The sequence below is a fragment of the Monodelphis domestica genome, chromosome 3 (assembly GCF_027887165.1).
Source record: "Monodelphis domestica isolate mMonDom1 chromosome 3, mMonDom1.pri, whole genome shotgun sequence".
NCBI classification, from domain to species: domain Eukaryota; kingdom Metazoa; phylum Chordata; class Mammalia; order Didelphimorphia; family Didelphidae; genus Monodelphis; species Monodelphis domestica.
In genome coordinates, this window is record NC_077229.1 from 184,402,880 (window position 1) to 184,430,790 (window position 27,911).

The window sequence follows — 27,911 nt, forward strand, 5'->3', positions numbered from 1 at the left end:
TTGCTCTAATGCACCTGAAGAAAGTTTTCTAATATCTTCCCAGGTTTACTTTGGTCCTCTGAATGTTAATTAGGTGAATTGGGTTTATTCCAAAGCCAGATATGGCCAGAATGGATACAATGTTCTGGTCTTTGCCATGTTAAGGGCATCCCTTCCTTCAGGGGTGTGCTGGTAAATGTTTAACAGCCAGTTCTTGGGGAAAACAATACATATAATACATTATTAACATTTTCTTCACAACTTCCTTAAGTCTAAACAATCAACAGAACAATAAATCAAGGCCTGATCTGTGGCATTTGCCCATTTCTGAGGTAGGAATGTTTATAATGGAAATGGAAAATTATCTTTCTTCTGCTGGATGAGCTGGATTTAGCAGACTCCTTTAAAAGGTACAGTTAGGGGGGCAGCTGGGTGGCTCAGTGGATTGAGAGTCAGCCCTAGAGATGGGAGGTCCTGGGTTCAAATCTGACCTCAGACATTTCCCAGCTGTGTGACCCTGGGCAAATCACTTGACCCCCATTGCCTAGCCCTTACCACTCTTCTGCCTTGAAGCCAGTCCACAGTATTGATTCTAAGATGGAAGGTAAAGGTTTAAAAAAAATAAATAAAAGGTACAGTTAAGTCAGGATTGGAATCAGACCCACTAAAAATCAACAGAAAGTGTTTGCTGTAGACTATGAAGCAAACAACTGACTGATAATCAACAAAAAGGCTTTTGTTTTTAAAAATAAAAGTCGTGATGCAAGGGAAACCACAATCCTTAGTAAGACCCTATTGCCACAATCATATACCTATTCTCCATTGTCTTAGTTACTTGGTCAGCCAGCTGAACTCGTAAATAATGGCATACATAGCTAACATTTACAAAGCACTTGGACCAATAGAGGATTACTGAGGCCAAGAAAGTATGTATCATCACAATGTAATCAGATGTTATCAAAAAATTAGTTTGGCTCACTACAGCCCATTCTTTTTGGCCTGTTAACCAGACAATGATGGAGGCCATATCAACTAACTTCTACGTAAATCATGAATCCAGTCTTCAATGCTTGTGAGACAGTTTCCCAACGACTGCTGTAAGACATGTAAAATAGGAACTGATTAAGCCATGAGGCAGCCCATGTTGTGTGAGCTCTTGGACCCTGGAAGTACCAGGCAGGCCACTTTAGGACTCTTAATGAGACATAGAAAATCATAACTAGTGACTTTTTTTGTAATTTCTGATTCTATCTGGTTCATATTGTTCATGACATTATTCAAAAAAAATTGCAACATGGGATTATAGGATTTCGAATTGGAAGAGTTCTTAGAGATCTCCTGGTTTAAATCACTCCTTTTACGATTGAGGAAATGGAAGTCCAATGGGAGGAGATGGCTTTTGAAAGATCATGCAGGTTGCATGTAGTAATCAGCAAATGTGGAATTTGAATCTAGGTTTCCTAACCAAGAACCAATAATCCTTCCACCACACTGCCTTGAAATCACAGTTTCCTGCTGACCTCAAATCATGACAAGAAGAACAGATCTCTGAAGTTGGTGCCTGCAATTTAACTCGACAAATATTGATGAAGCAACTACTATATAAGTCCTCTGAAGGCAGGGTTATTGTTTCATTTGTGACTTTTATGGTAGCCTTGTGCAAATAGTGGACTATAAGTCAGTTTATTGGATGAATTTATTTGTTTCAAGTGGGTGGGTGCAAATACAAAATGAAATTATCCCCTTCTTTAAGGAGATTATTTTCTCCTTGAGGGGGGCAGTTGAGAGGAAGCATACAGTATTTGTAAAGATAAGGAAATATAAAATGATCTTAGGAGTATTCATTAAAAACTAGGGGCACTGGGAGGGTAGGGAAAGGACAAGGAAAGACTGATGGGAGGAAGCAGTTGGCACCTAAGGTAAAACTTGAAGGATCTGAGAGATATTAAGGGTGAATGTGAAGAAAAAATACATTTAAGTCATGGATCTTGGATATGGGAAATCAAATGTCAGATTCAGAAAAGAGCTATTCTAGGAGTTCTTCATCGTTTTGTATGTCTTGGACCCCTTAAACAGTCTGGTTAAACTTTCTAGGAATAATATTCTTAAATATACAAAATAAAATACATAGCAGTTCAAAGGAAACCAAGTATATCAAAATACAGTTATCAAAATGCTAAAAAGTATTCATGACTCCCTTCTTCTTCAACTCCCCACCTCCTCGTGTTAAGATCTCCCTAGCCAGGCGTTTGCTTTGGAAGAAACAAGGAACCATACAGTTAGAGCCAGCTTGGTTGAGTTTTAAAAGCCAGGATGAGAAATTCATGTTTTATCCTAGAGGCAGCAGGGAGCCTAGGGCAGGTAGGTGTGCAAAGGATAGAATGCTGGATCTGGATCCAGGGAGAGCTGAGTTCAAATTTGATCTCAGACACTTATTAGCTGTGTAACCTGAGCAAGCAACTTAATCCTATTTGCCTCAGTTTCCTCATCTGGGCTGGAGAAGGAAATGGTGAGATACACCAGTATCTTTACTGAGAAAATCCCACAAAGGGTCACAACGAGTTGGACCCAACTATAACAACTGAACAACAACATATAGGGAGCCATTGAAGATTTTTAAGCATGGTCAGGGCTGTTATTTAAGGATTTTATTTGGCAGGTGTGATTTGAGAGGGGAGGTATTAGAAGCAGGAAGGTGAATTAAGAGACTCTCTCACCATGAAAGATAATCAGGTGGTAAGGACTGGAATTAGGGTAATGACTTGGCCATTGGAGAAAAGACAGATGTGAAAGATGCTGAGGAGAAAAAATGGACGCAACTTGTGGACTGACTGAGAATAGGGACGGAGGATGGAGAGGAAAGGGCCAGGAAGATTCTTAGGTTATATAACCCATCTAATTGGAAGAATGGGGCTGCCCTAAACAACAAAAAAGAAAACTCAAAATCTTTAGGAAGAAAATGATGAGTTCCATAATGGCAACTCACATCTGAAAACTCACCAATGCTACAGCATCACTTCCCAGAACTTCTGGCATGTCCAGGACAACATAATAAGCCACATTAGTCAGCAAATAGATGACAGTGACAATGGGCATGGCTACTACAATGGCCAGTGGTAGATTCCCAAAAAGAAGAACATAAAGGACACTGGTTGTAATTATTTTTTAACTAATAAGGATTGCTTGATCAATACTTAAGTGTCTGCAGTATTTAAAATACTGTGGGGGACATAGATAAGAATTTAAGGAACTCTCAATCTAGTAGGGAGAATAGGACCTAACCACAAATAACTACAGTGAAAATTTGAATGTGATAATTCAATAAAAATGTAGAAATAAAATGCTATATGTTTAGAGAAGGAAGAGAACTCTACCTCCTGGACAGTTCAGAAAAGGCTTCGTAAAGAAAACATTTTAACTGACCCTTGAAGGATGAGTTGGATTTCAGTAGACAGCTATGAAAATGTGGAGCATATTTAGATGATAAGGAATAAATAATTTTTTTTTTTTGTAGCAGAGGGTATGAGGTGGACTGTTAAGGTGTGCTAAGACATAGATTAAAATTATATTGTTGAGATCAGGAGTGCTGGACTAAGAAGTTCAAGCTTCATCCAGTAGGTAATGGAGATGCATTCAAGGTTTATGAACAGTAGTATGACATGATTAAGCCAGTGAATTAGGAAGATTAGTGTTGTCTGTAGTTAGGAATGAGAGGAGAGTGGGGACACTGAAGATAAAGAGACCAGTTTCTTCATCTATAAAGTTGGGATAATAAGACATGAACTTCCATCTTAGAGGGTGATTGTGCAGAAAATGTTGTGTAAACTGTCCAGCATTATAGAAACATAAGAAGTTTTTGTGGATATTATCTTCATTCAGTTTGAAGACTATTACAATATTCTAGCTGTGATAAGAGATAGTGAGAATCTGAATTAGATTGGGGGGCAGATTTGAGAGATATCAAAGAGGCAGAATTCATAGGTCTTTAGTGTCTGATTAGATGTGAAAGGTGAAGAAAAAGTAAGAATCAAAATAACTTAGAGTTTATGAGTGTGGGTGACTGAAAAAAGGTGAGTGCCATTGAAAGGGCTCAAGAAGTTAGGAAAAGGGATAGGTTTCAGGAGAAATTAATTAGCTCAGTTTTAGACACAAGACCAAAGTAGAATAAGCAGACATATTATGGAAGGGTATGATCATTTATTTTATCCTTAAAGTAATAGCCTATTTAAAAATATTAAAGTTTTCCTTATTACCCTTTATAGAAGCAGCATGGAGTAGTATACTTCAACCTTTGGACCACTGTGGGCTCTCTTTGGCAAGCTTTTGCTTTATCTTGCTCTCTACCTCACTTCCTGGCTGTTTCTGTTCCAGAATTTTTCCAGCTAAGTAATTCTTTTCCTTTTAACAGCATCTTTAAGATAAAGTCCAAGCAATGGAAATATTGAGTTATCAATTTTGTGATTCTTATTGCCTACTACATTTTTCTTCTTAAAGTTTGATCTCAATAATCCCAAAATTCATGTAAGAGAATGTTTCCCTCAACACTCACTAACATTGAATTTGATAATTTTTTTTTTTGCTTTTTTTCCCCAATTTTTTTTTCTAATTTAGTGAGCATAAAGTGGTAGCTTTATGTTGTCTTGATGTCCCTCTACTAGGGAATATGAACAGATTTTTCTTATGGTTATTGATAATTTGTAATTCCTCTATTCAATTTAACTTAATAATTACTAATTATTTACTAATATTTACTAATGCTAATAATATTTACTAATTAATTACTAATAAGTAGCCCAATCACTGGGACTGGCTCCATCATTGAGGATCTTCCTTTCTTTGTCCCAGTGTGCCAATGAAAAACCCTTTCACAAAGACTATCCCCAGGAGCAACTTTTTTTGGGTTACAAATTTTCTCCCCCAGATGAATCCCAATTGCCTCATTCCCTGTTCTTGCCATGAGCTATATGCCCACTTGTAGCTGGATGCTGTATCTTCTCCCAATTCTATTTTTAGCTAGGAGTATCCCAGGATCCCCTGTTTTGATGCTTGCATCTATGACCTTCTTTGTCAGAATTTATCTGCCCAGCCATTGCTTCTCAAGGTCCTTGAGGGTCTTGCCATTTGTTTTATGCTTTACCTATTAGAAATCAAGTACTACCAGTCTTTCTTTCTGCCATTTATTGAACCTTCCTTTCTGTGTTGCCTCCTCAAATTAGAGCACGAGCTCTTTGAGAACAGACTTTGTCTCATTTTTCCATTTGCATCCTAAGTACTTAAGGGGCAGCATGGTGTAGTGTCTGAGTCTACATGCTAATAAACACTATCAAGTCTAGTCTCAACCAGATTATAGTATAATTGAGAAAATATTTAGCAAAACAAATAAAATACAATATAACACATATAATATCGCATTTTACTACTAAGTCAGTACATACCCCTCAGGAATTCTCACATATTATTTTAGTGGCCCCTGTGTCTGAATTTGATATCAATGTAGTGAAGAGCTAGCTGGTGCAAGAGTGTCAATTAGTGTCTTGACTGCCTTTACACATACTGGTTATGTTACCCTGGTCAAGTGATTTACCCTCTTGGTACTCTTCATTGCTGTTCAGTTGTTTCATTCATGTCAAAGATAATGGATTAGTTTGCCACTTATTTCTCCAACTCATTTTACAGGTGAGAAAACTGAGGCAAACAGGGTTAAGTGACTTGTCCAGGGTCATACACCTAGTAAGTACTAAGGCCAGATATGAACTTGGGAAGATGAGTCTCCCTGATTCTAGGCCCAACACTCTATATCCACTGTACCATTTAGTTGTTTGATACTCTCTGCAACTCCCTAAGACCATAAATTGCACAAAAGATGCTAAACTACCTTGATAGAGGGAGTTACATCTCCTGGCAGTTTCCTATACCAAGAAAATTACAGGCTTAATCTATTCCCTATCCCCAGTGCTTAGCCCCAGTAAATGGGTATTAAATCCTTTCCCATCTAATTCTATCTATTATGTGCTAGGCACTGGTTATACAAGGGTAGAAATGAAACAGGTAGAAATGCCCTCAATGATATTAAATTCTAATGGAATAAAATTTCTAGTACTCTTTTGTTCAATTCTCCATTACACAGTGTATATAGATTCGTTATCTATTCTTATGGATGTGTTTATTCCTTATAAATTCTAGATGTTAGATTTTTATCTTGTATGTCTATTGCATATTTTCCTATAATCCATTTTCTTTTAAAAGATATTTTTCTCTTGAATAATATTCTTTTATTGTAATTGGTTCTAGCAATTTTTACTTATAAGAATCTCTGCTCCATCTCCATAACTGAAATGAATGTTATTTCTTTATTTTGTGTTGCTTTTTAAGATTTAGATCATATTATATTTTTAGATTTTGATTCCATTAAAATTTATTGTTTAGGAAGAGTGGCATGGAATCATTTTATTTTTTTTTTTTGCTGTTTGCCAATACTTTTTACTGCATTTATTCCATTCCTTGGTATTTTTTAGATGGCGGCTTATAAATCCATATACACCAAATTTTAGTTTTGAGTTTTCAATTCCATTCCACTGACTTATTTTTATAATACTAAATAGATTTTATAAAAAGAATTGCTGGCTTATAGCACATCTCTTTTCATTTTTCTTCTTGATATTTTGCCCACTTAGGTTGATATTATTGGCATTCTTTTACTATATTTCTTTGACCCAACCACAAAGCTATAACTAGGAATTCTAACAACAAGGACTTGTACAGACTGAGTTACCTTTAAAGGAGAAGGTTCCTGAATAATGGTGGCAGAGGAAGTATGTCAAATCTGGTTGTGCTAAGGGAATTTAGAGAAGGAAAAGCCAGCCTAGATACCAAAAGATGTGGTATCTAGTGGAAAAGGGTAAGTTTCTATGAACATAAGAAAATGTAAAAAAATATGAGGGGAAGGTATCTAGGAAGAATAATTTGGTGATAGATCAGAGTAGAAAAGGAGATCAGAAGATTACAAAGATTGGGCAGGGGTAGAGAGCAGGGTGACAGGTTGATTCCTCTCCTTGTATACTTATTCTGTACTCATTCCATAGGCCTTTGCGATATGAGTTCTCAGGTCAGGTATCCTATCAGGGATGGTCCATGTAGGTGGGAAGGTGGGCCACAGAGAGAGGCATCGTGGATAAGAGATAGTAGGAAAAAGTAACTAGATGGCCAAGAAGGTAAACAGTCAGGTGGCTAATGCCTTTGGAAAGGAGAGTAGTCGAGAAGGATAAAGGGGAGAATAAGCATAATCCTTAGACGGGTGTTTTCTGCCAATATTGGTATCTGGGGTAATTTTATGATTATCCTGTGATATTTCTGACTCTGCCTACCTATTTTTGAAGCATATTTTCTACTCATGCAGATATTTATTTCTATTAAAATTATCTTTATTTAGCATTTAATAGATTTCTTATATTACATAAGTTTAGCATTATATTAAACATAAAATATAAACACAAATTTATCAATAAAATTCTATTACACTCAAATAACTGGGAGTTGCCTTGGATTTTGTTACAATATTATTATAATTCTTGCTACCATTTGTACAGTTCTACATTTTGGAATTTTATGTGATTTTTGGTACAGTACCTTTCAGGATTCTTCATTTCCTCAGTGATAAAATTCAATGTATCCCATCCAGAGTAGGAAAAAAGAGCTGAATACAGAGCTAGTGCCATAAGTCCTGGATCACTGGTGGAACCTTCAAATGGATCCTTAAAATTGTCTGTTTCTCCTACAATAATTTAATAGATCATTGTTTTGGTATAAGAAAATATATTTCTAGCTGATATCAATGTGAAGTTAAGGAATAAGTAAAGGAAGGAAAGAGATAAGCATTTATTAAGCATCATCTATGTGTCAGGCATTGCGCTAGGAGCTTTACAATTATCTCATTAAGTCTTCACAACTCTTTGAGAGAGATGCTGCTATCGTCTCGATTTTACAGACGTGGTAAGTAAAGTAGACAGAACTTCAATGACTTGCCTGAAGTCATACAACTTGTGAATTCCTAGGGCAGGCTTAACACTAGGACTCAGTTACTTTGGGTTCCATGTTGGTATGAAATAAGGCAACTTCAAATCATTGAATAGTTAAAAAAAGGTAGATTTCTTTATCACAATACAGCAATGTGTTACAAGGTATGATGGTCTTCAGATATCACTGTCAGAAAAAATCCATATGAATGGAACTTTTTAAGACTTCAGGAGACAAGAAATCTGCCTCAAAGAAGGCAGGGGTCAATTAAGAACCAGGGACAACTTGGTTGCCTTTAAGGAAATTAATCCCTAAGAAATAGAGGGATTCTGGTCCTAACTAAGGGGCACATTAATTTTTTCTATCCATTACACTCATGGCCCTATGAAAAGGCAATGAGAGAACTGAATATCTTTGTCTTAATAAGTTTCTTTAGGCCAATAATGGTTTTATATATAAAATATACATACACACAAATATTTATATGTAACCATCATAAATATGATTTTATAGGTGGGGAAAAGAGGGAAGAGTTTACAAGAATATGGGCAAATCATGTTTTAGCACCTTACTGCAAAGTTTAGGGCAATTCCCCCCAATCCCAGAGCAGCAGACCTAATAGCAGAAGTGCAGTTATATGATCAAAGGACTTCAGTTTAGATGGAAATTTAGAAATCCTCTAGTCTAATCCACATATTTTCCAGGTAGATTTCATCTGGAAGGAAGTAGGAGACTAATGATATGTAATTTACATTGGCAATGCCAACACAGTCTATTTAAAAACAAGTATAATTCAGCATATAAAAAACAGAGACTTCTTTTTTCAGACAAAAGTCTGAGTACCCAGAGCTATGCTTTTTCCATTATAAAACATATGTCTATGAGATCTGGACTAAAGGAAATATGAGTGCCACAGAATTGACATTTTTGAGTTGTGGTGTTGGAGAACACTTTTGAGCGTTCCTTCAATAGGAAGGAGATTAAATTGTCAATACTTGAAAATAATTAAGATTATTCACTGTAAGGTCAATTATTGAAGCTGAAATATAAATATTTTAGCCATGTAATGAAAATAGAATTAGAAAAGGCCCTGATATTGGGAAAGATTGAAGGCAAAAGGAGAAAGGAATTGGAGTGATTGAAATGGATATATAGTGTCATGGAAACAATGAATATGAACCTGGACAGACTTCAAGAGATAGTGGAGGATGGAAGGAGCTGACGTGCTATGGTCCATGGGATCACAGACATTACTGAACAACTAAACAACAGCCACAACAATAATATAATAATATGATCACCCCCTTCAATTCTTACCCTCTTCCTCAGACCCAGCCAGATTAATAACTACATCTGTTGGTTCATTCAGTAACCTGGAATGTAATTCATGTGGGTTTGATGACCTAAATTCATTAGTGGTAGTCTTCTCTACTGTTTTCCTTCTGAGGTTTCAACTTTGTAGTACTTATTTTAGTCCTATTTTAAATCAAACTCATTCTTCTTGATAAAAACAATATTGTCTGTCATTGTCTAGTATACCCAAAGCAATGATTCAGAGCATTTTTGGATCCCTTTTTTAACCAGGATCACTAAAAAAATATGCTTTATTTTTTTTTATCATTCTTTGTCAGCCTCAAATCATGACATTGATCTATTAGGATCATGCTATGCCTTTATATTTTTCTTCCATGTTTGTCCACCTAGAGCAGGGGACAAATGTCTATTTGATGCTTCTAGAAAAAAGGACAAAAAGGGCTCTGTCACAAATAATCAGCATTCATAGAATAATAGGATCATAGATTTAGTGCTGAAGTCACCTTAAAGGCCATCAAGTCCAATCTTCCATTTTGCAGATGAGGAAACTGAAGCCCAACTAAGTTAAATGATTTGCATAGTGCCACACAGATAATAAGTGCTTGAAGGAGAACAGACATTTGACTCCTGGTTTTCCCGACTCCAATTGTACTATTTTCTCTAGAACACTTTATAGATAAGAAATGATCATTAGTTTAAACAAATAAAGATCTATATTTGTGAAACTTTTTTACAAGTATGTTTTCTTTTAAGGTTCTTAAATTTAAGGGCAGGGCTAATTTGCATAGCAGGAAATTGAGAAAGTGATTCAATGGATATTATGTGATCATCTGGGAAATCTTTACATTGTGATCATAAAGCAATAAAGGGGTAGATGCATAATAGAAAAACTTGGTCTTTGATTTGGACTCTGAGACTCAGAGTCCTAACTTGATTCTTGTTGAGATTCAACCAGCTTGTCTTTGCTATTTTGTAATTTGAAGGCAAAGTAAGGATAATAGTGGCAGTTTTTATTTAGATAGTATAAATTTGGGTTAGTCAGATCAGGGGGATTAGTGTAGCCTGTGAAACACAGGAGAAACAGTTCCTTGTGGAACCAGGGAGTTTATTTGGGTGGATTTAGAATCCATTATAATTAGAAATCCTTATTATCCTTATATATTTCAATAAATATTTTATTTTTATAAGAGTATCTTTAGTATCCTTGCACTTGGCCCTGAAGGAAAGTTCACATATGAACTTCACTTCATCACTGAGGATATTTTTGATTACATCTATCGAAAGTATCCAAGCACTTTGAATCTCTATTGGAGAGTTTTTCCCATCTTTATTTTTTGCCATTTGCCTTTATTTTTACAGATCTCAGCATGACTCAAGTTGTATAGAGATTTTGTGATTCAAAAGGAAGTGGTGGGATGGAAAGAGACTCAATGCTACACTTATTCTGTGATTAATCCATCAAATTTGTAGGCTAATAAAATACTCCTAAGGTTCATTGTAGGCAACCCTTGCATATAGCAGTTAGGTTTTAATTTTTCATTTTTTATCTGAACCTCTGAATTAATTAAGTCTAGGGAACTGCCAGTTAAGGAACCTCCCTTAAGAGAACCCCTGAATATCCTCAAGAATAACATAAAACTGTTTTAACTTTGACTTACCTTTTAAAAATTATTTTACTTATATATTGGATTTTGGTTACTTACATTTTCATGATAAATGCTTCTTTTCTTACCTTTACAAATTTTATAGATACCCACAGATATGACCACAATGAGGGTCAAGATCTTGGCATATGTGAAAACATCTTGTACTTTGGTACCCCACTTCACACTGATGCAATTAATAAATGTTAAGGAGCCTGTGAAGAAAACAAATAAGTCTTAAGGCATGTGTGGGAAAAAAATGTAAATTGTCACAGTGTTGCAAATTTTGTAAGGTATGTTGCATGAATCATCTGAAGCCTCACTACAATTCTATAATGTGCTTATTGCAAAAAGAGAACCTGAGGTTCAGAGAAGATAAGTGATTAATTTTCCAAAGTCACCCTGTTGCTAAGTGTTGGAATCAGGATTTGAACTAGGAGTGTGCAGCTAAATGTTTAACAACTGGCTTTCCAGGAAAAAAAATGCATGCATAACACACTTAAGTTTAATCTTCAGTATTAAGATATTCGCCAAACCTTCTTAAGTCAACAGACAATCAACAAAACAATAAATCAAGTCCTTATTTATAATGTAAGCCAAATTCTAAGCATAAATGCTAACATTGAAAATTCAGCAATCTGCTTTTGGGAGATGGCTTCAACTGTTTGATTTGAGCCTGGGTGTTTCCGACTCCAAGTCTAGCTCTCTGTCTACAAATATAAAGCTGTTTCTCTAGGGAATAGAACACTACTAATTATATAGTTTAGTAAAACACTTTTCAAGAACCAATCATATTTCAATGAAACTTCTTAAAATGACCAATGTATGATTGTTGTTTTTTCAAAGGCAATACATTAGAAAAAATAGAATAATAATGGCAAGAACTGCTAATATTTTTATATCATTTTAAATTTAGCAAAGTATTTTGCATATAATACAACCCTGGGTAAGAGATATTTTTATTATTACCATTTTACAGATGAGGAAATTGAAGCTGACAAATTTAGTAATTTGCTAGGGTTATACAGCTAGTAAGTGTTGAAGGCATGTCTATCAAAATAATTTTTCTTTATCTAGTATTCTTTTGTCTTCTTGCTTCCTTCCCCCAGTGATGTTCTTCCCAGTGGCTGGAGCAGTGCCATGTGCCTCTAAATTCAATACTCCTAAGAACATAAATAGAGCCACAGGACCATGAGATTTCAGAGCTACAAGTAACCTTGGAGATCATCTCATTAATATAGTATCATAGATCAAATGAAACTGCTGAGGCCCAGAGAATTTAAGTGACCTACCCAAACTATTAAGTAGCAGTTATAGAATTTGAATCCAAGTCTTTGACTCTAATTTATTGCTCCCTCCCCTAAAGAGTAGTACCCCTTTGTGACATTCTCGGTGCCCAATAGTATATCTTTAAAAAAGTTTAATTAACTAATTAAATTAAAATTAATTAATTTAGATTATTTTTCCATAGTTACATGATTCATGTTCTTTCCTTCCCCTCTTCCCTCCCACCTCCCATAGCCAATGAACAATTCCACTGGGGTTTACATGTGGCCTTGATCAAAACTTATTTCCATATTATTGAAAATTGCACTAGGGTGATTGTTTAGAGTCTACATCCCCAATCATATCCCCATTGACCCATGTGATCAACCAGTTGGTTTTATTCTGTGTTTCTATTCCCACAGTTCTTTCTCTGGATTTTGATAGCGTTCTTTCTCCTAAGTTCCTCAAAAATGTCTTGGGTCATTGCATTGCTGTTAGTAGAGAAGTCCATTACATTTGATTGTGCCACAGTGTCATCCTGGTTCTGCTCTTTTCACTCTGTGAACTCACAGTTCACATAGTATCCCATCACCAACATATTTGTTCAACCATTCCCCAATTGAAGAGCCTCCCCTCATTTTCCAATTTTTTGCCACCACAAAGAGCATGTCTATAAAATTTTTTGTATTTTTGTATTCTTTTTCCTTATGATTTCTTTGGGGTATAAACCCAGCATTGGTATGGATGGATCAAAGGTAGACAGTCTTTTAGCATCCTTTGGGCATAGTTCCAAGTTGCCTTCTGGAATGGTTGGATCAATTCACAACTCCACCTTGCTGATGGTTTTAAATATAGACTGTTGATTATTTTTAGGAAAGGCTGATCTATTCCTGTATTTTCTAGTGATTTCAAAAAGGAATGTGTTGTATTTTGTTGAAGGTTTTTTTTGCATCTGTTGAGATAATCATGTGATTTCTACTGGTTTGGTTGTTGACATGGTTAATTATGTGGATGGCTTTCCTAATATTAAACTATCATTGCATTCCTGGTATAAGTCCCACCTGATCATATTGAATAACTCTCATGATCACTTGCTAGCGTCTTTTTGCTATTATTCTATTTAAGATTTTTGCATCTATGTTCATTAAGGAGATTGGTCTGTGATTTTCCTTCTCTTTTTATGGTCTGCCTGGCATTGGAATCAGTACCATATTTGTGTCATAAAAGGAATCTGGTAGAACTCCCTTTTTACTTATTTTGTCAAATAGTTTGTGCAATATTGGGATTAGTTGTTCTTTGAAATTTTGATAGAATTCACTTGTTAATCCATTAGTCCCTGAGTATTTCTTCTTAGGAAATTCTTTGATGTCCTGTTCAATTTCTTTTTTTTTTCTTCCAATATGGGATTATTTAAGTATTCTATTTCTTCTTCTGTTAATCTAGGCAATTTCTATTTTTGTAATTATTCATCCATATCACTTAGATTGCCATATTTATTACCATATAATTTGGCAAAATATTTCTTAATAATTCCCTTAATTTCCTCTTCATTAGAGGTAAGGTCACACTTTTTATCTTTGATATTGTTAATTTGGTTTTCTTCTTTCCTTTTTTATTGGATTAAACAGTACTTTATCTATTTTATTTGTTTTTTTTTCTCCAAAGTACCAGCTTCTAGTCTTGCTTATTAATCCAATAGTTTTTTTCACTTTTGATTTTATGAATTTCTCCGTTAATTATTAAGATTTCTAATTTAATTTTTATCTGGAGATTTAAAATTTGTCCTCTTTCTAGTTTTTTTAAATTGCATGCCCAATTTATTGACTTCTTCTCTCTCTGATTTATTAATATATGCAATCAGGGATTTAAATTTTCCCCTGAGTACTATTTTGGCTGCATCCCATAGATTTTGATATGATGTTTCCTCATTATCTTTCTCTTCAATGAAATTATTAATTGTTTTGATTTGTTCTTTAACCAACCAATTTTGGATAATTTTATTGTTTAATTTCCAATTAACTTTGGATTTACCTTTTCATGTACCCTTACTAATTATTATTTTATTGTACATGATCTGAAAAGGTTGCATTTATTATTTCTGATTTTTTGCATTTGTTTGCAATGTTTTTATGCTCTACTACATGATTAATCTTTGTGAATGTACCATGTGCTGCTTAAAAGAAAATGTATTCCTTTTGTCCCTATTTATTTTTCTATATATATCTATTATCTCTATTTTTTCTAAGATTTCATTCACATCTTTTCCCTCTTTCTTATTCATTGTTTGGTTTGATTTATCTAGAGCTGATCATGGAACGTTCAGGTCTCCCATTAGTATAGTTTTATTATCTATTTCCTCCTTAAACTCCCCTAGTTTCTCCCTTAAAAATTTGGATGCTATGCCATTTGGTGCATACATGTTGAGTACTGATATTTCCTCCTTGTCTATATTGCCTTTTATCAAAATGTAATTACCTTATCTATCTCTTTTAATCAGATCTATTTGTATTTTGTCTTTGTCAGATATAATGATTGTGACTCCTGCCTTCTTTTTTGCTCCAGCCTTTTACCTTTACCCTGTGTGTGTCTACCTGCCTCATGTTTGTTTCTTGTAGACAACATATGGTGGGATTTGGTTTCTAATCCACTCTGCTATTTGCTCCCATTTTATGGGTGAGTCCATCCCATTCACATTGAGAGTTATGATTACCACCTGTGTATTCCTCTTCATTTTCATTTCCTCTCCTAGTCCTGCCCTTTCACTATTTCCTTCTACACCCGTGTTTTGCTTTTAATCAGTCTCCCTAATCCCTAATTTTATTTTACTTCCCTTTCCACCCTCTCTCTTCTTATTCCACTCTTATTTTTTTAGGGTCTATTAAATTCCCTCCCCCCTCTCTTTCCCTCCCTTTTTGTACTCCCTGCCCCATTCTCCCTGTTGGTTTTTCTCTCTCAACCTCCCTGTAGGGTAAGATAGAATTTGATACCTCACTGGATCTAGATGCTCTTCCCTCTCAGAACTGATTCCACTGAGTATAAGTTTTAAGTATTACCTTTAAGCACTCTCTTCCTCTCCTTATAATAGTATTCTCCCCCTCTCCCTCACATGTGCCTCTTTATGTGGTATAATTTATCCCATTTTTCTTATTCTTTCAAGTTTCTTTTGGTGCCATCTTCTATTCTCCCCAGCCCTTTTATTTTTTACATATTATCTTAAACTCCAAGTAACACAACCTCTACCTATGAATAATTCTTCTAACTACTATGATAGTGAATATGGTTTTTGTGAGTTACAAATATCATTTTTCCATATGAGAATATAGACAATTTGACCTTATTGATGCCCTTAAAATTTTCCCCCCTTTCTTTTTTTTTTACCTTTCCGCGTTTCTCTTAAATTTTGTATTGGGACCTCAAATTTTCCATTTAGATCTGGTCTTTTCTTTACAAATACTTGGAAGTCTTCTATTTTGTTAAATGCCCATATGTTCCCCTGGAAGTATATAGTCAATTTTGATGGGTAGGTGATCCTTGGTTGTAGATCCAATTCTCTTGCTTTCTTTTTTTTTGTTTGTTTTTTTTTTTAATATATTTTATTTGATCATTTCCAAGCATTATTCGTTAAAGACATAGATCATTTTCTTTTCCTCCCCTCCACCCCCCATAGCCGACGCGTAAGTCCACTGGGCATTAGATGTTTTCTTGATTTGAACCCATTGCTTGGTTGATAGTATTTGCATTAGAGTGTTCATTTAAAGTCTATCCTCTGTCATGTCCCCTCAACCTCTGTATTCAGGCAGTTGCTTTTTCTCGGTGTTTCCACTCCCATAGTTTATCCTTTGCTTATGAATGGTGTTTTTTTTTCTCCTGGATCCCTGAAAGTTGTTCAGGGACATTACACCGCCCCTAATGTAGAAGTCCATTACGTTCGATTATACCACAGTGTATTAGTCTCTGTGTACAATGTTCTCCTGGTTCTGCTCCTCTCGCTCTGCATCACTTCCTGGAGGTTGTTCCAGTCTCCATGGAACTTCTCCACTTTATTATTCCTTTGAGCACAATAGTATTCCATCACCAACATATACCACAGTTTGTTCAGCCATTCCCCAATTGATGGGCATCCCCTCGTTTTCCAGTTTTGGGCCACCACAAAGAGCGCAGCTATGAATTTTTTTGTACAAGTCTTTGTGTCCATTATCTCTTTGGGGTACAGACCCAGCAGTGCTATGGCTGGGTCAAAGGGTAGATTCTTGCTTTCTTGAATATCATATTGTAAGCCTTGTGGCCTTTAGTGTGGAGGCTGTCAGATCCTGTGTAATCCTGATTGGTGCTCCTTCATATCTGAATTATCTCCTTCTGGTTTCTGGCAATATTTTCTCCTTAGCTTGGAAGCTCTTGAATTTGGCAATTGCATTCTTGGGGGTTGTCTTTTTAGGATTTAATGTAGAGGGTGATCTATGGACTCTTTCAATGTCTATTTTGCCCTCTTGTTCAAGAATATTAGGGCAGTTTTCTAGGATAATTTCTTAAAGTATCATGTCAAGGTTTCTGTTCATTTCCAGGTTTTCAGGCAGGCCTATGATTCTCAAATTGTCTCTCCTGGACCTATTTTCCAAGTCAGTCATCTTCTCAATGAGATATTTCATTATTCCTTCTATTTTGTCATTCTTTTGACTTTGCTTTATTAATTTTTGTTGTTTTGTGAGATCATTAGGGTCTACTTTCCCAGTTCTAGTCTTTAAAGACTGGTTTTCAACTATGATCTTTTTACTTTCCTTTTTGATTTGCTCTATCCTGTTTTCCATGGCTTCCAGCAGGTCAATTCTGGTCTTCAATTTGCTTATCTTTCCCGTCTTCTTTTTCCACATGGGAGATTCTGTCTTTTAAACTGTTGTTTTCTTTTTGAACTATTTCCCACTTTTCTTCTTATTGTTCCTCCATTTTTCTTACTTGGTTCTTAAACTGCAATTTGAGTTCCTCAAGAGCTTGTGACCAATTTCCATTTTTTTGGAAGTTTGGATGTGTTTGCTTGTTTGTCACCCTCTGCTGTCTCCTCTGTAGTCTGCTGTTTTTCTCCACAGAAGTTATCCAGGGTTAGAGTCTATTTCTTATTCATTCATTCATTCATTCATTCATTCATTCATTCATTCATTTATTTATTTGTTTATTTATTTATTTAGATAGTTGTAGATTGTAGTTCTTGGGTGTTAATGGTCATTGCTGTATTAGTTTTTTCTTCCCTTCCCAGCCAGGAGTCTGAATGATGAGGGTAGGCAGGTGTCTTACTATCAAGCTATGGAGTGGTTTTTCCTCTGAGGCTCTTTTTCAGTCTTCACTGTATCTGCTGTGAGCAGCCCTTCTCTGCCCTATCTCTGCACCCAAGCTCCATGTTCCATGTTCCTCAGCCTCTTGGGGTCCCATGTTTTGTTGTTCTTGGGGGCAAGTCTGCGGTGATCTCAGCTAGCCCCCTGAAAACCTAGATATTGCCCCTTGCTCTCTCTTATTCTGAAGCCATCGGTGGAGTGGGGGAGGGGTGATCAGCTCACACTTTGGTAGGAATAATTTTACCCCCTTATTGACTGGAAATGCCCAGACCCTGACTACCTTCAAGGCTGCACCCTGCAGTAGAGCCCCTTTGCTTATCTGATTTTGATTTTTGTCCTTTTGAGGCACTTTATATCATTTGATGGGGAGGAGAAGATTCTTGCTTCTATTCTGTGGCCATCTTAGCCTGGAAGTCCCCAATAGTATATCTTGACTATATCTTTTAAAAATCTTCCCCCATCTCAAAATCCCTCAACTAACAATTTTACAGAAATAATTTTTTGGTTTTGTTTTGAGGTTTGGCTTACGATCTATGGTTTCATCTATATAATGCTAGTCTTCAAATCACTAGTAGACAGAATTCATTTCATGGCACATAGATAAAAGCTGTATGCTACCATGACTTCATGAAAGCAAATCTAAGACTCACAAGAGGAAAATGATTTAAATACATTGTTATAGTATGTCCATGGGGAACATTTGGGTTATAACTGATCACAAATCCCATGCAAAGTCTCTCATGGAGCAGAGACTCTCTTTTGCTTCTTTTTGTATCTCCAGTACTTGGAACAAAGTCTGGCATATAGTTGGGAGTTAATAAAGTTTACTGATTGATTAATACACAGAAGCCAAACCAAGGCAGGGTCACCATCATGGAGGTGAGGCCCAAATGAGAAAATCTCTCCTCTTTCCCTTTAGTCCTCTCTGACTGGAGAAAATGCCATGGATCTTGTCTGAAGCTGAGACTCTTTTGTAGAATACATCTTATCTTTATTGCTAGGCTCCTTCCAGTGACATATTTGCTCTCATCCTTTCAAGTGGGTTGGCTAAATGCTGACAGATACAATGCTGTGGGAAGATAACAAACCCCAAGTGGTCTCTTGGCCTCTCTACCAAGGATATCTGGGTGGAGGGGAGGGGACTGCATCACAGCTATGGTAGAGAGGATTCACAAACCAGGAAGAGTTTCCCACTCAGTGGACTTTAAAAATGTAACTTTACTTTCTGTCTTGTTCTCCCTTTCTTCCTCAGTCTGAAATACATAGCAAGTGACCCGAGCTGGGATATTTTTTACTTTGGAGGCAATCTTGTGAGTTTGAGAAGTCGAGTTACTAGGTCCCCCAACTGGGACAGTTGGAGGAAGGTTCTGAAACTGTGCCTTTCTCAGGGAAGATGACCATAGACAGGAGGAGGATCCCTAAGTCCTGACTTGACTTGCCAGAAGTAGTTTGAAGGAGAGAGTGCTGAGCCTTGTAGAAGACTGAGAAAGTGAAATAACAACTCAGCAGTCCCATAAAATGCTTCATAGGTTGAGGTTTTAAATATCAACCTTCCTGGAGAGTATAATTATAATTATATATTACTGATACTTGTTTTTGTCAGTAGGTTCTTATAAGTCTTTTACTTTTCTGTACAAACAGCATTTGCAAAGTTCTTAGCATAATGATTAGTTATTGCTCATCCTTTCTTTTTTTCAGAGGATAAATAATATCATAGAGGGATGTCTTGGCTGTGAATTGAATTGAAGCGAGGTAGAGTTGGAAAAAATCATCACCTCACTCTCTCTTCCAGAGCCATCAAAGTCCAGTGGCAAGACAAAAGTTAGGACAATTGGTGATGGAACAAGATGCAATGGATAAACTTGGTGACTTCCATGTCTGACTTTGCTTTAAGCACACCACAGTGCCTGCTTTTTGTCACTTTCATGAATGTTGGAACAAATTGTTCTCATCTGCCTTTTCTGCTGGGGAAGTTTTCATATGATTGGGATAGACATCCCTCTAACTCACTAATAAGTTTGAGGACTATTGGTGACCCTCAACCTAGTTTAGACCATCTAAAGAGATGTTTTTACCAGATTGTGGACCCTGTGCATAGTACAGCTTCTTGGAGATATGGTTGAGAGTTGGGTGACAAGTGGATAAACAGACCTGAAAAGTATCTAGTACATATTAGTAGTTACGTAAATGTTTAGTTCTTTTTCTTCGTTTTCTTTTCCTATACCTGGTCTACATCATACAGAGTACTTTTCTGCTCCCACTTTGGGGCAACCCTAAAGAGACAAATTTAAATTTCAAGTGATTCTCCTGGAGACTCTGTAATAGGAACATTAAAAAGTCAGTCTAGATACCACAGAGCTCAATACAGTCCTGTTTGTGGTTCCAGAGCCAGGGTCCCCTTAATGTGAGAATTAGAGACAGATTCCTTCCCCAGATTCCCTGGGTCTGTAGACATTATTGTGTGTTGTTCATTAAATCTTAAGGAGGTTTTTTTTTTTTTCATTGCCATGGTTAGTCATCTATGGGGAAACCAAGGAGAAAGAAATTTGAATTCTATTTGAAGCATGAGAACTTCACGCAGAAGCTAAATTACTTTTCCTAAGACCTGTTGCTAAACCAAGACAAGAGTCAACATCAGAAGCCTGTTCCAATTAATAAATATTCTCAGATGACAGAGTGAGACTGGAACTCATAGTGCACATGAATGCAAATTGGGACAGAGCTAGATGCCAGGAGGCCTAGATTCTTGCCCCAGTTTCATCACCTACTAACCCAGGAACAGGTCAACTGGAAGATTTGGCTTAGATGAGAGCTTCTCTATTCTATTTCATAATATTTGCTTAAATTTTTTTCTTTTTTTACTATAAATGTAAACACAAACATTTCAATATAAGAAGAATAGAAAAGAGAGTTGTATATGGTCCTGTCAACTTCTATTACATATATGGTTCAGTGGATTGAAAGCCAGGGCTAGAGATGGAAGATCATGGGTTCAAATATGACCTTAGACACTTCCTAGCTGTGTGACTGACCCTGGGCAAGTCACTCAATCCCTGTTACCTAGATCTTACCACTCTTCTGCCTTGGAGCCAATACATAGTATTGATTCTAAGATGGAAGGAAAGGCTTTAAATATGTAGATAACACAATTAAACATCACAATAACAAAATTGCTCTGCTTTTCTGTGTCCCCTTATAAACTTCCTTCTGTTCTTTTGAATGCATTTTAAAATATTTCATTGATCTTCCTTTTTATCTTCTTCTTCTCCTATTCCTCCTCCTTCTCATTATCACTACTTACCTAGCCTTCTGCAACAGGGATGTACTGGTAAGTGTTTAACAACTGGTTCTCAAAAAAAAAAAAGTATACACAAGAAACTTTTAAGTTTTATTTTCATCATCAACATTTTCTCCCTCACTTTCTTAATTTTAGATAATCAACAAAATAAGAAATCAAACCCTGATTTGTATGCTTGCTGATTTTAGAGATGTTAATGTCCAAACTGAATATTTAACAATCAGGTCATGAATTAGTTCAAGTTGACTCCAGCATATCCCTGCAAATATCTCTCACCCAAGAAGAAACCCTCCCTTATAACAAAAACAAATCCACCCAGTCTCTGCATGTGTAAGTCTCATCATGTACCTCTAGTTTTTTGCTTCTCTGTCAAGAGGTTGGACTCATCCTAAGTATTTTCAAACATGTGTTGCAGATACATCTAAAACAAACAAATGTGGCTTTCTAGGGGACAAATAGATTTTTGAAACAAGTTAATTTGTGTGGAAGTTTATATTTTCAGATGCAAACTGACCCAATGAGAGTGAGAAACAACATGGAAAAAGATACTGGACTTAGAGACCTTAAATAGGAGTTCATACATGAGCTCTCATACCTTCTTTGTAATCATGAGCAAAAAAAAATAAATAATTATCCTATCTGAGCTTCAGGTTCCCAATCTGTAAAATGTGAATTATTACTTGTACTAAATACTTCAAAGGGTTATTGTGAGGAAAGTGCCTCAAATTTTCTAATTCTACATAAACATGAGATTTGTTTTATTATTGGACATGTGATTTTTTTTTTTAATTCTTACCTTCCACCTTAGAATCAATACTGTGTATTGATTGGTTCTAAGGCAGAAGAGTGGTAAGGGGTAGACAATAGGGATTGAGTGACTTGCCCAGGGTCACAAAGCTAGGAAATGTCTGAGGTCAGATTTGAACCCAGGACCTCCTGTCTCTGGGTCTGGCTCTTAATCCACTGAGCCACCCAGCTACTCCCAGGACATGTGAATTCATCAGAGTAGGAAGCTCCTATAAGGACCTTCTGTGGACAATGAAGATGGGCACCTGCTGGACTTGCCCAAGGTATGGAGAGAGTGAATTAATTGCTTATCCATTGTGTCCTGTTGCTTCTTATGAATTTTATCTTAATTAGAATTTTATCTTTATATTTATCTTATGAATTTTATCTTAATTAGAAATCTCTAATAAAACTTCAGAGATGGGCCACAAAATCACCTTAAACAAAAGCAAAATTGTAGAAATAAAAAAAAAAGATAGCAATGTATAGTACTCACATATGCAGGCAGCTGCAATCCATCTGATGGCGGCATAGGGAGGCTCGCAGTGTGCAAAAAGGGGCTGAACCATATAATTAGCAAATGTAATGGCTATGACAGCCTGTGTTGTTGGCTCAATGATGAGTAAAGATGACCACAGTCTAATAAAGCCTACAAAATCACCAAAGGCTTCCAATATGTAGGCGTAGCTTGCTCCAGACTTAATGATGGTGGTTCCCAGTTCTGCGTAACACAAAGCTCCAAATAATGAAAAAATCCCTCCAAGAGTCCAGATAATCAGGGAGAGTCCATAGGAGGCACTGTGCTTCAGAACTCCTTGGGAGACATGGATATCCCAGAACCTATCATCTTCCCCACTATCAAAGAGATGCCATTCAACATGGTGATATTCTGTTTCATCTCTACCTTCAACCTCACTGCATTGTCTGGTTTGCCTTTTTCCAGTTCTCCATTATTACACGGGGGATATTTTCTGCAGCATAGAGTATAAGGATTTGTCATCTTGTGTTGTTATCACACCTGGGGAGGAATAAAGGAGAATCCTTGTTAATGACACAGTATTAGGCATGAACAGAATGCCTAGAATAGTTGAAAAGGAAAAAAAAAACACCATCTTGGACAAATCAAACAGAAGCCTTTGGCAGGGAAGAAGCTTGGTACACTGGAGAAGGTACCAGGTCAAGAGTTAGAAAATTTAGGTTCAAATCCTACCCCTGGCATTAATTTGGACAAATCACTTAACTTTGCTTGTTATTTAATTTCTTCTTCCAAAATAGAAGAGGTTTGACTTCCATAACCTCTAAGGTTTTTTTAGACTTATGATTCTATGATAAGATAATCACTAAACTGGTTAAATGCTCTCTGGTTGGCGCTCCATAGGTGTCTCATGTTTTATATTTTGTAATAGGGAAAATGAAATAAATTCTGACATCAACAATACCAGTAATATGTCTTGAGTGATTAATAAAAATCCAATGGAATATTTATTTATTTATTTATTTATTTATTTTAAATTTAAATTTATTTGTTTGTTACATTAAAATTCCCAGATAATTTCCTCCCCTCGCCTCCTCTCCCATTAAAGAAGGCATTATTTGACAAAAAGATTTCAGTGTATATATAGTATACATGTGTATATATAGTATATATATATGTTTATATATATATATAAAATCATGTCTTGCTTATTTCTATTTGTCAATTCTTTCTCTGGAGGTGGACACACACAAGTTATTCTTCAAACAATATTTCTGTTGCTGTATATAATGTTCTTTTGCTTCTGCTCATTCCACTCTTTATAAGTTCATGTAGGTCTTTCCATGTTTTTAAAAATTAACTTGCTTGTCATTTCTTTCAGCAGAGTGACATTCTATCACAATCATATGCCACAGCTTGTTTAGCCATTTCTCAATTTGTGAGCATCCTTCCTTCAATTTCCAGTTCTTTGCCACAATAATGGGAGGTGCTAAAGATATTTTGGTACAGAGAACAGAAATTTATTAAGCACTTAATAGATGCTAGGTACTGTTCTAGGTTCAGGGAATACAAAGACAAAAAGGAAGCAAATAGTCCTTGCTTCCTAGTGTGAATTTCAAAACTACTCAACCCTGTTCAAACCATTCTTTAGAGGATGGGATTTGGCTATTTCCTGATCAATAACAATAGAGATACTTGGAATGACAGAATCAGGTCTTGGAAACTACAATCTCCACCCTACTCAGAGTAACAGGATTTAGAAAGGGCTGCAGCAAAGCTCAAGATTTAATTATTTGAGAATATGGCCTTCAACAGACATGTGCAAAGGGGACAGACCTCTGGGTGGTCCTCGTTAAGCTAGAGCCACCATTGGCACAGGGGAGACACAGGAAGTGAGGTAGAGGAGAGCTCAGGAGTGCTGGAACTTCCTGTGTGGAGGAGAGTGTGGGGGTTGGAGCCTGGTGCTTGGAGTGGAGACCCTCAGACTGTTTATCCATTTTGGTCACATGAGTGATAAGGACTGATATCTTTTCTTTGCCTCGGTTATCCAGGGCTTTGGGCCTTTGGCCCAGCCTAAGCAGAGTGGGTATTTAAGCCCTATTCCCTTCTTTCCCCTTTCTCTCTCTCTCTCTCTCTCTCTCTCTCTCTCTCTCTCTCTCTCTCTCTCTCTCTCTCTCTCTCTCTCTCTCTCATATCTTTCTTCCTCCTGTTTGTAATTAAACTCCATAAAAGGTTGACTGCTGACTTGAGTTTTCATTTAGGAATTACATAGCTGAATTCCTTGGAGACCTTAAATTAATATATATCAGTCTTTTAAAATCATTTCCATATCACACTAGAAACTTATAGTATATTGAAATATGGTAAAATAACATTAAACTTTCTGATATATAAAAATGAAAAAAAGGAGAACCTTGAGAACAGATTTCCTGCATTTCAGAAAATCCAGGTTACACAGTGGTTTAACGGGTCTTTATTGCCCTGGATAACAGTCAGATTTGAACTGAGGTTTTCCCAACTTTGAGCCTACCTTCTATCCATTTGGCAGGATGTCTGTTTAAGTTATTGTTTTTCTTGGAAATTAGAGAGTAGTTTTTAAGAAAAAATTAGCTCAGAGTTTTGGGAAATGATGTCACAGCCATCTTTTTAAGAGGCAGGATATACTTTAGAATGAATTGATTAGAATGATATTGATGGAATCAACATGGGATTAATAGAGAATGTTTAATTTAAAGTTATCCCAATAACAAGTCAGCTCTCCTTTTTGGCCAGTGAGCCAGCTGCAAGTCCACCAGTAAACAAGGGAACATGAGGGATACTCTGTGTTCCTGAAAATGAGCCTCAAAAGTCAGGCTTCCAAACATTTTCAACTGAGCATGAGCTTCTGCTACAAATTAGTAAATTGAGCCTTTGTGATGAGTGCACTGAGGAACTATTGCCAACTTTGCAATCATTCAGACAAGCCAAATCATATTAATCACTGGAGGAGAATCCTCCAACAAGCTGTGAAGCCAGCAATTGAAGAAGAACAGCAGCGGAGAAAATCTGGATAAACTGCAGATTGAAAATATAAAAATCCCAAACCTATAAAATGAAACTCAACCTCTGGTTGATGTGATATTGCAAAATAAATGTAAACAATTGGGTTTTTTTTTTAACCCTTACTTTGTGCCTTAGAATCAATACTAAATATCAGTTCTAAGGTAGAAGAGTAGTAAGGATTAGGCAATAGTGGTTAAATGACTTGCCCATGGTCACACAGGTAGGAAGTCTCAGAGTTCAAATTTGAACTCAGAACCTCCTATCTCCAAGCCTGGCTCTCTGTCCACTGAGCTACCTCACTGCATTCTATTAAGTTTTAAGTTAACCAGTATTAACTGGTTTCCCTCCTGTAAGCAATGAAAGCAGTTTTGCTGTCAGGTAAGTCCACTAGTGACCCTCATTTATCTAGCAAAGAAATCACCTGAGGAAAAAGAGATTCTCAGAGAAAGCGAAATCTTTCCAGGGTACATTGGCTTTTGTAGCCTGTTTTGGAGCAAGGCTGTCAGAACTTCTGGGAGAAAAGATTGTGAGCCCGTGTACTTTCCCTGTATGAGGGAATGAACAGATGCCTTGGTGTTCTTGGGAACTGATATAATCACAAAGGGTCGTCCTACTAGTGAAATAGCCAGTTCTGCCTCTTTTTGCCACTTCTATTTTTGAGAATTTCAGCTCCTAGAATCAAATGATACTGATTTGTGATAAACTATAGGAGGCTCAAACTTGTTTGAGCTGAACTGTTATTCTACTTATAATATTATTATTAATAATAACGATAGCTTTTATATAGCACCAACTATATGCCTAAGCATTTTATAGTTTTTATCTCATTTGATCCTCAGAATAATCCTAGGCAGTAGGTGCTATTCTTATCCCTATTTTACAAATAAGGAAACTGAGGCAAACAGGTGAAGTAACTCACTCAGGATCACATAGTTTAGTAAATATCTGAGGCTAGATTTGAATCTGAGTCCTCCTGTCTCTAGACCTGCTACCTACTGCTTGACCAATATAAACTATTGAGCTTCCTTTTAATTGTTTTTAAAAATGAGTTCTTTACTCTTCCAAAGGCAAAATGTACTCCTTGTATTCCTCTAACTCAGCAAGGGTTAATAATAAGGTGTTCTAGCCTTTCTGCTGCCATGCTCTCCATTGGGAGTACTGATGGCTTCCCTTACACATAGCCCAGTCTATTCTTTAAAAAAATATTAAGGAATCTAATTATCCAAGTCAATTGCAAAACAGAAATCAGAGAAAGTATAGAAAGGAAAATATATATCAGAGGATAGAGTGAGCAAACTCTCCTATTGGGAGTAAAGAAACTTAGTTCCACTAAGAGAATCCTAGATTCCCCCAAGGAAAAATTCCCCCCCAGTCTTTAGTATGGCAAGCTGAGGACAGGAACATGATGGAGACATGCTGGCTTCTTCCTAGTCTTATTCTCCTTTCATCTATCTGAAGGGGGGTTGGAATCATCTATCTTCATTCTCAAAACTGGAAGCCCAAAGATAAGGACACAGAAACTGAAGAAGCCTTCATCTAAACTTAATAGTAATAGCTAGTTATGTAGCCTTTTAATGTTTGCAAGGTACACTACTTATATTATCTCCTGTGATCCTGATATTATTCGTAAGATAAGGGTTATTATTAGCTCCATTTTAACTGAAGAGGAAACTGAGGCTAAGAAGTTAAGTGATTTGCCCAGGATCACACAGCTAGTAAGGCAGGATCTGATTTCAAGTCTTCTTGACTCCTGATCCAGTATCCTATTCATTGTTCCACTTACCTTAGGGGAAAAGCAGGGAGAAGAAGAGTTAGGATAAAGGGACATAAAGGAACAGCCAGCATGATTTAGCTTTTACCCAAGGAAAACTTTCTCAGTAAATATTGATACTTACCAGACTGTAGGAGAAAGCCCAGCAGAAACTTCTGTCCTGTTCTCTGCTTTGGGAGCCAGATGCTGATTCCCATCCCCCCAATCCCCCCCCTCTCGTTTTCTTGGGAGGCATTTCTCTCCTTGTATTCTGTCTCAAACTGCAAACCCTTTTGTTCTGTCTCAGTTCCAGGACTTCTCATGCTCTATTTGAATGGATACCATTCATGCTTCTATTTGTACAGCATTACTTCATGCCTCAGGGAGTTTTGCTCTGGCCAGAACCACTTGGATTTCCTAAATCTGCTACTTTTTTACATCTGTACTTGATCAGAAATTAGAGGAGGCAGAGAGACTATTTATCCAACTCTCACTGAGAGGATTTGCTAATTCATGTGGAGATTATTCAGTTTCAATTGATTTTTAATTGCATCTATTTTATTTTTTTATTTTTATTTTTTTGGTTTGGAAAAAATATTTAATTAATTGATTTAGAATATTTTTTCATGGTTCCATGAATCATGTTCTTTCCCTCCCCTCTTTGCTCCCCCCCCATAGCCAACGAGCAATTCCACTGGGTTTTACATGTGTCATTGATCAAGACTTATTCCCATATGAATTGCATCTATTTTAAATAGAAAATTCTTTAAAATCTAACTTTGAAAGGTCACTATTAAAGTTTCAAGGTTATTCAATGTTTCAATCCAGTATTCTTCAGTTATTTCAAACAAGGTGAGAACAGGATCTAAGATCTTTAGAAATAAAGAAATTAGACAAATGCCATAGATATCTCATTATATCTTCTATTATTTATATAATGTATTTCTACATAATGTAATAATATTGACATATTAATCAATAATGTGATTACATATAATATATAAATCAAATGATTTATATT

The 27,911-nt window shown here is 36.3% G+C and overlaps 1 protein-coding gene and 1 pseudogene across 1 annotated transcript; both read right to left on the reverse strand.

The window, feature by feature from the left end:
- Positions 1 to 3,075, reverse strand: part of LOC130458084 (putative high mobility group protein B1-like 1) — a 109,615-nt pseudogene extending 106,540 nt beyond the window's left edge.
- A 4,475-nt stretch (positions 3,076 to 7,550) lies between these two features.
- LOC100619754 (Y+L amino acid transporter 2-like) lies at positions 7,551 to 22,623 on the reverse strand. The gene is given in 4 exon segments (XM_016431812.2): positions 7,551 to 7,750; positions 11,039 to 11,164; positions 22,120 to 22,440; positions 22,443 to 22,623. Coding segments are annotated over 4 exon segments (828 nt in total).
- Between the last annotated feature and the right edge of the window lie 5,288 nt (positions 22,624 to 27,911).